The sequence below is a fragment of the Grammomys surdaster genome, unplaced genomic scaffold (genome assembly GCF_004785775.1).
Source record: "Grammomys surdaster isolate TR1022 unplaced genomic scaffold, NIH_TR_1.0 224, whole genome shotgun sequence".
Taxonomy (NCBI): domain Eukaryota; kingdom Metazoa; phylum Chordata; class Mammalia; order Rodentia; family Muridae; genus Grammomys; species Grammomys surdaster.
Genome location: NW_021604669.1, coordinates 10277441 through 10289687, shown reverse-complemented (window position 1 = coordinate 10289687; position 12247 = coordinate 10277441). Strand labels below are relative to the sequence as shown.

The following is a 12247-nucleotide window of genomic DNA, read 5'->3' as shown; positions in this document are numbered from 1 at the left end:
AAGTTAATAATCCCACACTCATGCAACCAACCCGAATTATATGCAGCAAAGCATCAAACAAACAAACAAATGTTGAATGAGAAGCTGTTGAGAAGAAGGGACTTGGAAGGGATGGATTAAAAGGGACAATGGGGGGAGGTGGAATCAGACCTGAGTATATTATTTATATAATTTTGAATTAATAATACATCTTTAAAAAAAAGAACCGGTAGCATCTTTATTCCCACCAGCCTAAAGCATGCACTCAAATCACCACCCTTGTGTACGTCATGACACTACATCTCAAATGTATCCAGAACTGAAGCCAGGCTTGGAGGAAGATTTAGGCTTCTGCAAGTTGCTGTAAAAATGACAGGCTCCCATAGAGAGCAGACAGGGGCATCTTGGCTTCCAAATCCCAAGTTGACCTGGGATTATTCAGCTCCATCTTCAGACCACACTCCTTCAGCAATTCATAAGTAATGGCCAAGCCCTCCCCGTGGAGCGGGGCAAGAAGCTGAGGCTGGAGTGTGAAGGGGATGTTCCAGGGATACTTGAAATTTGGCTGTAGAATGCTCTTTACCTAGAACAAAAATTATCAGATAGGGCAAACCAGGCTCTGACCCCAGGGTGAGAAATCTGTGCCAACATCCAGGAGCCACACAGGATAAAGATCTAACAAGCAAGACCTGAAGCACTATGCATTGTTTCCTCACCTACAACACAATGTAGCCTACGCTGCACAAGAGTGTTATCTGCATGTGTGTGTACACATGTATGCATATGGCTATACACACTCTTGTATTTAGAGAGAAATAAATAGGGGAAGAAAGGCCAATTTGCAAATGATAACCATAAACAAAGGGTGTGACTGATGTATCCCTTACTTCCTACAAAGATGCCTTCCTGGACAGCTAACTTAGACCTAGTGGGCCTTGCTTTCAAGGTTTCCACAAATGCAGAGACGCTCCTGATAAGGTTGAACCCAACCTCCCTGCTCCCCAGAAGGTTCCTGACTCCCTTCCTTGTAGAAACTTCAGTGCTTTCTTCCAGAATGTTCTTTCTGTTCCTGGTTTCCTCTTCCCCCTCCATAGACTGCCAGCCCCTAGGGGTTTCTTACCAGCTCTCGTTGCTGCAAGAGGAGCCGCATCTCCATAGACTTGGCCAGCAGATTAAGTTGGGTATCGCTCAGCACTGGAGGGAGGAAAATGTGTTTTCTTCTTACCGTGAACTAGGAAATCTCAATGAGAGGAAAACTCTGAGACACAGGAATATGTCCCATTAGACTTAAAGGTCAAATGCACTGCTCAAGAAAGGTCTCCTGCCCTTGAGATGGACTCGCAGCTCGTAAGTGACATGACCCAGAGCCAGAAAGTCTAAGGCCTGAGGCAGGGATCGCCTTCCACCAAGGATGTGTTAGGTGATTGTCGACCACTCACTTTCTAGACCTCAGACTCCATCTGTGGTCCATGCGCTGTTATCACTCTGAGCCTTGCTGGCATTAGAGAGAAGGGTGATGTGAGAATGGTCATGATAATCCAAAGGCTTTGGGGAAATGGCATCTGGAACAGTTTTCTGAGGACCAACATGAGGACTTTCCCCACACTCCCCTCAAATCGTCCTTACCCATTAGGGCTTGAAGGAGATAAAGAATGAGTTCCTTTAGGTCAATCCACGGGGGGCTTGAGTCCTTTCGAAGTTCATCTAGAATTATGCCACCTGGGCCATCCATATGCCCCAACTGATCCAACTCCAGCTACAGGAGATGGGTGTTCTGTTAATAACATCATTCCCAGCGCCGGAGACTGGATGGCTTTGTACATGCTGAATAAGTACTTTACCACAAAGCTACTCTCTGGCTCCTTTTACCCTTCATTATCCTTATTCATGTGACAGGGTCTCAGGCTGTTGCCCAAGCCAGCTTTGAACTCACTATGTAGCCCAGAAAGACCTTGAACTTTCACCCTTCCTTCAAGTAGCTTCGGCTTCCCATATCTGGCTCAAAACCATCCTTATGTAATGTGCTTATTTCCAGAGGAGTTAAGCACCTCCCCAAGGGGGTTCTGAGCAGAACTAGGGGGCTACACTCTCTAACCCTCTAGGTAGTGCATGGAGCCAGAGTCCCCACCTTTGACATCTTTCTCAGCCTCCTCGGCATCATATAGATTCCTCCTCCCTCATGTATCTTGGCATCCCCCTCTCCCAAACTGACAATCATCTCTAGGCAGCTATGGAACTCTCACCATGTTCATCAGGTCATACAGAACCTCCCTGTCACTGAGCATGTGCAGGAGACTGGAGAACACAACATCTTGAACATCCTTTGAGAGCATAGCCAGTTGCTCGGTTTGTAGGGAAACTTCATTTTGTAGGCACTTGAAATCTGCTCGCAGACAGCAACACCAATCAGAAAGTGAGGGCAATTCTTTGATTAAATATCCCTGGGATGGTAAGTCCTTCAGTACCATTTCCAGGAGCTAAAAATGTCTCTAGAGACGGCCTGCTTGAGCCCCTGGGAGGCAACTATCATGTAGCTAGAAACCAGGCAGCATTAGCACTCTGAAAGCAGAGGACACAGCACTGGGAGTGGAGATGGAAATCTGAACACTGGTTATTGCAAGTGGGAGAAAAGTGAGCAAGTATTCACTTCCGGGATATGTCAGGAATGAAATGTACTGTTGGGCTCCAGTGATAGCAATCCTCAGCATTCATGGCTCAGTTTCCATGTGTGATAAATGGGTACGTGGTGAGAAGTCAACACATTTGTGATTCATGGGCTGGCACATAAAAGCTACACTTACTGGTAAGTATCTCTGAAGTGTATAAAGAATTGGCCAAGTACTGCATTTGAGGATGTTCTGGCTCTGCCAAATGTCCTACCAGTGATCCGTGACAGTGGGAGGGTACCCCAGTGAAAGCATCAAAGTACATCTGTCTGACTCTTTCACAGTGTCCATGCTGGAACAATACCTAATTCCCAGTTTGTCCTCACTGAACACACAACTGCACATGTGTGAATTGAACTAACAAAGTGAAAATGTGAAAGTAGATCTCCATTTTCTGAATTACAAAGAAAGTTCTCATTTGAGTTCCGAGCCTATGGTTTCCCACTAGAAGCCCAGGTTTCCTCTTTAAACACACACACACACACTCACCTAGATGGACAGGCTCCTCTATACTTCCTAGAAAGAGAAACACAAGCTGTTACCTTTCTTCATCCTCCATTTGCTCTTGAGACACACATAGGAGAATCTCTCCTACCATCTCCTCCCTCCTGCCCCCACCCAGGCTATGCCTTCACCACATTGGCCTTCCATAAATCTTCCCATTTCATAGGAACCAGAGCCAGGGCTAGTAGCATCACCCAGATCTCCACACCCAACCCCACCAGACACACTCACCAATTGGAGGAATGTCATTTATCCACAAGCCTAGAAAGAGAGAATACATTGGCCCACCCAAGAATTAGTATTTGTCCTTATGTCCCCTATATCTTCCCCCATTTTCCTACCCCTCCCCCCACCCAATCCCTTATGCTGAAGACCAGATCTCAAGACCTTGGGTGAAGACAATTAGGTGGGTTTTTGTTATTCAGTTATTTGCATGCGGAAGCAGGTTGGACTTTAATAGCCCAGGAACTACTCACTCACCTAGTCGTATTATTGGACATGGCTCTGGAAAGAGAAAGTGAAGGGTTTACTCCCCAAGACTCACTCTCTCCATTCCTCCCCTGACCTCTGACTTTTCCAGCTCCTCCATCCGACCTTGCTTTTTACCTTGCAATTCTCCTCTTATGAGAAACTTCCTATGATAAACCCATCCCCAGGCAGATCTCTGTTCAACAGTGTCATACCTATCTCAATGCTTAGATCATCATCCGATGACATCTCGTTAATCCTTAGATCACATAGTGGCTCGCCAATGCTCATGGGTTGGAAAGCAAAACCACACTTAGGTACCATATTAAATATTCCTGGAAAGGTCTTCTTCTTAGCATTACCAGAAAGGAGAATGGCTGAATGGAAAAGAAACTCAAGTTAGGGGAGGTGAGGTTACACCTGCTAGAGTTCTTCCCATGCCCCACTTAGGGACTCCCAGACCAAACAGCAGGACGGCAGTCAACCTAAGAACCAGGCTGTGTGTCCTGTGTATCAGATGCTTTCACAGGTGCCCCGGAACTTGCATTTTATTATGTTTGTTTATTTATTGTGTGTGCATGTACGTGTGTCTCTTGGAGCACATACAGGGGCCGGGGACAACTTTGGAAGTCAGTTATCTCCTTCCAACATGTGGTTCATGGAGGAAGAACTCAAGTCATGAGGCCTGGCAGCAAACACTTTTACCAGCTAATCCATCTCACCAGCTGAAACTTGGATCTTAAATAGGCACTTTAGGTGACCATCATACCCTCTGACATTCAAGAATTGCTCCATGAGGGCTGGAGAGATAGGTCAACTGTTAAGAGTCTTGCAGCTCTTGCAAAGAACCAAAATTCAGTTCTAGAACCCCCATGGCAGCGCCCTCCTCTGGCCTCCACAGACACTGCATGCACTTGGTCCACTTACACGCAGGCAAAACACAAATGCACACACAATAAAAATAAGCAAATAAATACTCCATGAGGTAAAGCAGACGGGTTTCCTCCTGCCCTGACATACAGGTCTCTTGTTAGCCTTCAGTTACTAGCTGACCCTTCTTTATCTACTCTCAAACGGGTGATTTCGCATTGTTTCGTATTCACATTCATGGAATTGTGCTGAGGTCTAAAACTTGCCTAACTACAAAATTCAAGCATTTGACCCACGAAATGAGCCTGTGGAGAAAACAAAGATGACAACATTTGACGTGTGAACTAAAGGAAGACAAAAAGCAAACTTCAAAGAATGTCTGCAAGTCACATTCTGAGCACTAGGGGGCGAGCAGGGCATCTTGTTTACAGAATCAGGCATGGAAGGGACCGAACAGGACAATATGCTGACTGGCAAGCACAAATTTAGTCCTCATAACAGACCAAAAAGGTCTTAACAGTTGCCATATCGCTGCCCAGCAACTTCAGAGAAACTAGTCTTCTCGTGTGTAAGGGGGAAGCGACAGTATTGTTTCTTTCCCAAGCTGGCATGAGGAAAGGAGGTAGAGGAAGTGACCGGCAATACATCCGGCTCCAGTCTGTCTTCACCGCTTCAGTTCACCAAGCACTCTTCCTGACCTGACAACAACTGGGCTCTGCACCTTCAGAACCCCTCATCCCAGAGCCTCCTCCCATCGTTGCCTCCTCTCACTCACCTAGTCAGCTCCCCTAAGTGTCCTCTACTTGGGGCCTCACTTCCTCTCCTTCCGTGCACACCTCGACCTTTAGAATTTATTCTTCAGGAAACACCCCACCCCCCCAGATTCAGTCTCCACAAGCATGGCCTTGGTTCTCTGGGTACAACATCTCATCTAATCACGCCGTTTATTTTTTTGTTTTGTTTTGTTTTGCTGTTAATACTTTGTGTAAAGGGTCATTTTCTTTCCCCTCTGGAAATGAAAGCATTTACAGTAAGGCCATCTCCCCCAGACATTTTAAAGGCATCTCCAACCTTGTTCTTATTTCCCACCCTCTGACTCAATCAGGGGTGCTGTAAGAACGTGGACGATTTCTCTAGAAGCCATGAGCCACTTACTGTACTTACTACATTGGAGAGCCCAGCTTCCTTGTCTGTTGCCGATGACTAGAGGATTGACTCCAGGACTTTGCCTTGACCAGAATCTACAAGGTAGATACTGCAGGAGTGTGTGTGTGTGTGTGTGTGTGTGTGTGTGTGTGTGTGTGTGTGTGTTACATATGTATGCAAAGCACATGTGTGTATGTGTGTGTGGTTGTGCATGTGTGCACATGCACACCTATAGGGCATGCCCTCCTCTCTGAGGAGCTGCCCTCCACACTGAGGAATAACTTGGGGCTCTGAGACCTACTCATGTTCTGGCCCTCATATCACACACAGGTCCATGCCTAATACAAACACTTAGGCCCCATGGCAGAGTCTGAATGTGTGTGTATTGGGGGGGTGGGGAGGGGTGATGTGTGTATGTTGTGTGTGGTGTGTGTATTGGGGGGTGGTACACAAGGTGAGAGTCTTGGGAAAAAAATTCTATACTACATTCAGGCATTCTGTCTGTAGCTTCAGTTGTGTTGTACTCCTGTTTTTTTAAGGTGTTTTAATGTGGGTTTATGGGTCACTGGGTCAACCTGGCAGCTCCCTACTGAGCTTCTGAGCGTGGCAGGACCTGAAATGGCTAGATGTGAACGCCTAGAGATGGCTGGGACTAGCCTGGACTTCACCCAACTAAAGCTACCTCCATTTGAACACTCCAAGTCACATCCCTTCCCATGCAGGAGGCTACCTCTCCAACTACAGCTAGCAGTGTTTGAGCTTGGCCATGCTTAGAGGTGACTGAGGACTGGACATGTGCCAGGAACAGTGAGGAGTGATCCTGGCCTGTAGTCAGAAGAGAAGAGGAGCTTCATGTCTTTGGACACCCCATCCTCACCAGGCCCCTACTGATGCTCACCGCAAGTGTTATTCTCAATGACCAATTGTTTCTTCTTGTAGGCCAACACCGCGCCCTTTAGGATAGGTACTGAATCCGTTCTGTCCCTTTGCCACTGTCCCTGGGCTTGACCCTGGGGAGATAAAACATTCCTAGGGATTTATAGCTCTTTGTCTCATTGCACCATTAAAAATGTTTACTTTTAATCCAAAATACATATGCCTGTAACTTAAAAGTCAAATAAATCTAGAAAGCTCCTGAGAAAACACTAGCAGTCCCTAACCTCTCCTCCCTCCTGGTCCCCATGTCCAGTTGCTGCTTCTCTCCCTTGTATGACAATATTTACCTACACTGAAATTTGGGAGGTGTGCCTAGAGAGGGCTAGAACTTGAACTCAGAAAACCATGGATGGCAGGCTAGTATTTACCAGTGAGCCATAGCAGCAGCCCTACTGCAATGTCTTAAGTTTTCCAAACTAGGTATATGATTTACTGTGCCCTCCTAATGTTGAGGTTTCATTCTAATTCATCCATATTCACATCTGGGTTTCTACATAGGTCTATATTCTCTGCTAGCTGTTGGGAGAGACTGCTTTTCCTCATTCCAGATCTTATCTTGATCAGTTCATATGATGTCTTCTAATGTTGAGGTTTCATTCTAATTCATCCATATTCACATCTGGGTTTCTATGTAGGTCAGTATTCTCTGATAGCTGTTGGGAGAGACTACTTCTCCTCATTCCAGATCTTATCTTCATCAGTTCATTTGATGTCTTCTAATGTTGAGGTTTCATTCTGATTAATCCATATTCACATCTGGGTTTCTATGTAGGTCTGTATTCTCCGATAGCTGTTGGGAGGGACTGCTTCTCCTCATTCCAGTTCTTATCTTAGTCAGTCCATGTGATGTCTTCTGTATCTCCTGTCCTGTTACTCGTTATCTCCTTGGGAGCCTAGAGGTACCATCTACTGAACTCACCAGCCTCGCAGGGTCTGAGGAAGGACATGAAGCACATGTCTTTCTGGGCCTGGATTACCTCATTCAGGATTATTATTTCCAGCTACATATACGTTCCTGAAAGTTTCATAATTTCACACACCTTTAAAGGTGAATAAAATTCCATTGTGCTTATTGCCACATTTTCATTGTGCATTTATCAAGACATATCTTTACGTATATAGGTATTTGATTTATGAAGCTAAGTATACCCATGCTTGGTGAATATATGATGTCTTAGTTAGGGTTTCTGATGCTGTGAAGAGACACCATGACCAAGACAACTCTTATAAAGGCAAATATTTAACTAGTGCTGGGTTACAGATTCAAAGGTTTAGTCCACTAGCATCATAACAGGACATATGGCAGCATCCAGGCAGAAACGGAGCTGAAGGAGTCTGGAGTTCTACATCTTTATTCAAAGGCAGACAAGAGAAGACTATCTTCCAGGCAGCTAGGAGGAAGGTCTCAAAGCCCACCCCTACAGTGACATACTTCCTCCAACAAAGCCACACCTACTCCAACAAGGCCACACCTCCTAATAGTACCACTCCCTGGGTCAAGCATATTCAAACTACCACATACATTTAGGATTATAATGTCTTTGTGTTGGACTGTTCTCTTGATCTCTGTGAACTGACATTCTTTCTTCTGATGATTTTTGGATTCAAGTCTATTTCATTGGATTTTAGTATAGCAATTGCTATCCATCTACTTCTAATTTGCTTTGAATATCTTTGCCTGACCTTTTACCCTAAGACAGTTTCTATCTTTGGTGGTTGAGGTATGTTCCTTGGAGACAGAAAATTGGTCCTGTTTTTTAAATCTAGACTGCTAATATGTGTCTTTTGATTAGGGAGTTGAAACTACTAATGTTCAAAGTTTATTGATTTCTGTCATTTTGTTTACTTTTATGGTGTTTGTGGTCTTTTGTTTAATCACTGACTTAATGGTAGTGCTGCTTGTACATCATACCCTTTGCTTCATGCAGAAATATTCTTTTTAGTCTCCTCTGCATGGCTAGCCTGGTGATCATAAATTCCTTCACATTCTTTATCATAGAAAGATTTTTCTTTCTCCTTTGATTATGACTGACAGTTCTGCTAGGTATAATTGTCCAGGCTGGCATTTGTATTCTTTTAGGGCTTGAAGTATATCCATTTGAGCTTTTCTTGGTTTTAAAGTCACCACAGAGAAAGTGGCTATTATTATTATTATTATTATTATTATTGACAGGTTTGCCTTTATATAGGATTTGGTCATACATCATGTAAATCACATGTGCTTGAAGGTATTTAAATCTTGCCCCTTCAAACATTTATTACCATAGCCAGGCATGGTGAGATATATCTACAATCCCAGCATTTGGAAAGTGGAAGCAAGAGGACCAGGAGTTCAAAGCCAGCCTTAGCTCTGTAGTCAGTTGAAGGCAATCTAGGCTATGTAAGACCGCATCTCAAAAAATATCTCTTATCAGATGATCATAGAACATAGATTAACAGGTACAGTTTAGTAAAGGTGTTCCTGTGTTTTTCCAACAATGAAACCATGTGTGTAGATAATGAAGAATCCTGACATTTCTATTTCTACAGCATCAATTGTTTACTCAAAACAAAACATGGTACCAAATAATAACATCTATTTTGGAATGTAGTAATATACACTGATCTTATGTTTTAAAGCATTATAAACAAGGGTTTTAGAATATAATCTAAGATCAGAAGTTAGCATATGCTACATATGAGCAGTGGAAAATAATGACCCCATCCTTCTGACCCCTAGAAACTGGCTCCCAGAATCCCTTGAGAAGCAAGAGTACAGTAGCTGGACTAGCTTTCGTGTTCCCATCCCATACCTTGACAAACTGAGGGATGAGCGCTTTGGCTGAAAGGCCGATACTGCTGCTGCCTTCCAGCACAGTACCCTTGATCACTTCAAAGGCCTCTGTCACCACATACAGGCTGCTCTTTCCCATCCGGCAATTCGTCACAAATGATGGCTCCTGATCCACCAGTTTCCTGAAGATGCAAACAAAAATGAAAAGATCCAAATGACTAATTTCATAGAAACAGAGACCAAATCATGAACAAACAGATAAGCAAATAAACAAACATAAAATGTGAGCCAGCCTTTAAAAACTAAAGAGATTGAGTCAGCTTCAGTCTAGGGATGTGGCTCAATCAATAAAGTTCTGGCCATGGGGGTGTGAGGACATGAATTTAGGTCCCCAGATAACATATGGTTATAGTTAATAATATTGCTACATGTGCTTGACATCTGCTGAGACAGTAGGCAGGAAATGTTCTTGTCATAAAAATAGCAGTTACTGAGCTGGCAAGATGGCTGAGCAGGTAGAGGTAGTTGTTGCAAGCCCTGAGGACCTGAGTTTGATTCTCATATACACACAGCAAAAGGAGAAATCTGACTCTCTACAAGTTGTCCTCTGACTTCCACCTGTGAACTATGGCATGCATGCATGTGAATGTACACACACACACACACACACACACACACACACACAGAGTAAATAATAAATGTAATGAAAAAATTTTAAACAATGGTTACCAGAGGCTGTGATAATGTTAGTGACTTACATGCTTATTTCACACCAAAATGCTACACATGAAACATGAATTTCTACTTCTAAATTATATACCAAGAGAGATGTGATAAAAAGACAATCTAAATCCCTAAGCACTGGGATGTTGATTGCTTAAAGTGATTGTTACAGTCTCTGGCATATTTTAACCAATATTCTAACCTTCACTTCTATTGATTTGTTTTTTATTATGTGCCCATCCTCTGTACAACGAACAGAAAGTTCAAGCATATCAGAACCTTTGTCTGTCTGTCTTGTTTTTTCATTCCCATCATATTAATAAAACAATAATGGGTAATTTCACCCTAATGAGTATTATTAGTAGACAATACATCATTATTTCAATGATTTTTTTTAAAGTAGAATAAGTTGTCATCCACCCCAGCAACAGAACCTGCTTGCTGCCTCTTTGTCTATAAGAACACATCTTGAAACTCATCTGAGCCGTCCTTTACCCCCCAGTGGCCTTGCCTGTTTTGAAGACTTTCCAGTTTTGACTCTGGGATGCTCGTACTCTGAACCTCAATGTCATATCCACAGGACTGAACAAACTCTGCTGATGCTCCTCCTTCTGCAATGGCTTTGACATCCACGTTAGCCTTCAGTTTCTGGGATACAGTATGTTTGAGGGGGATGGGAGCTGACACTTCAGGCTCTGAAGAGGAAAAGGACACACAAGTTTAGATCAGAATTCACTGTGGAACAGCTGTTCTGGAGGATGGGGAAAAATAAGCCTAGTTCCCCTCCTCATTGAAATCTTAGGCAAGAAGCTAGCTAATAATCGATATCTGAAATGTAAATTACCACAGAGGGCAAATTCTGGAACCCATGCAAGCATGGTCTTCATCCTAAGAAAGAAAGTATCATTTGTGCAGTGTCTAGAAGTCCCTGGGGAGCATCTTTCCAAGCAAGGAATCCAGCCACAGGGTATCTTGCTGACATAGAAAAACACCTGGGACTTGAGGATAGACTGACCTCAGTCTGGATCCTAATTCTACCAGTTTGAATTGTGAAACTTTGGACACGTTTTAGGAACCTCAATTACTTTTTGTAAGATGTGTATCATATCTCTATTTAAAGGGGCTCTTGGAAGTCTTATAAGACCAAATGCATGGATGGCTGGACTCCTAAAGGGCCTTCCTTGTCCTTTGCCTTTAAGCAGAATGTCTCACGAGCTGCCTGAGCACCTCATAGACGCTGAAAAGCTGCAGACTGAAAATGCTGATTTTCATATTTCTCTGCCCCTTGACTGACAATACCTGGGACAGGAAAATTGGGCTCCAAGATCTTCAGAAGGGAATATCCAACTGGAATATCTTCAGATTTAAAAAACAGTGATTGAGGAGTCTTCTGAAGTATGTCAAACTGGCGGAATTTGGTTGCGTCTGACAGGCGTTTGACAGGCTTCAGATCTTTTCCTTGAAGTTTTTTGACCACGTCCTTGCTCACCCAGTCAAATGTGTAGGACATGTTTCTAGGATCGGATAGAAGGAAGCACAAAGTTTAGATGAGAAAAGAGAGAGTGTACTGACTCTCAGTGATTCCTGATGTTTTTCATACACCACCGATATGTGAGAGAACCCCCAAGTCAGCACACAGCAGAAATAAACACATCCAACTTATCCAGGGACTATTCCAAAAAGCCAGAATACAGACTCGACCTAGATGGCCACCAGAAGATGAGTGAGTGCAGGGGCTGGAGAGATGGCTCAGAGGTTAACAGTACTGACTCCTCTTCCATAGAACCCAGGTTCAATTTCTAGCTCTTACATAGTAGCACACAACCATCTGTAACTCCATTTCCAGGGGACCCTACAACCTCTTCTGACCTCATCAGGTACCAGGCACATATGTGCTATACAGACATACTTGCAGGTAAGACATCCATACACATAAAAATAAATAATTTTTTAAAAGATGAATGGAGAAAGAAAATGTGGTATGTATGCATTACGTTTTATTCATCCATCAACTGTGAAATTGCACCACATGCAGGAAAATGGATGGAATTCAGGATCATCATGCCAAATAGACTAAACTCAGAGACACAAATATCTCAACAACACAGTAGCGCATTCATGATCATTGCAGACTATTTATAAAGGCCAAAAACATCGAAACAATCTAAATATTTGTCAATAG

At 43.5% G+C, this 12247-nt stretch overlaps 1 protein-coding gene across 1 annotated transcript; it reads right to left on the bottom strand.

Moving 5' to 3' along the window:
- Nucleotides 1-262: 262 nt before the first annotated feature.
- Nucleotides 263-11575, bottom strand: Gsdmc (gasdermin C). Its single transcript, XM_028773276.1, has 12 exons — nt 11365-11575; nt 10577-10760; nt 9362-9524; nt 6532-6643; nt 3833-3994; nt 3630-3653; nt 3381-3410; nt 3135-3161; nt 2223-2362; nt 1606-1735; nt 1100-1173; nt 263-562 (listed from the first exon to the last, which is right to left on the bottom strand). The coding sequence occupies exons 1-12, from the start codon at nt 11573-11575 to the stop codon at nt 323-325; spliced, it is 1497 nt and encodes a 498-aa protein (XP_028629109.1). The 3' UTR covers nt 263-322.
- Nucleotides 11576-12247: the final 672 nt, after the last annotated feature.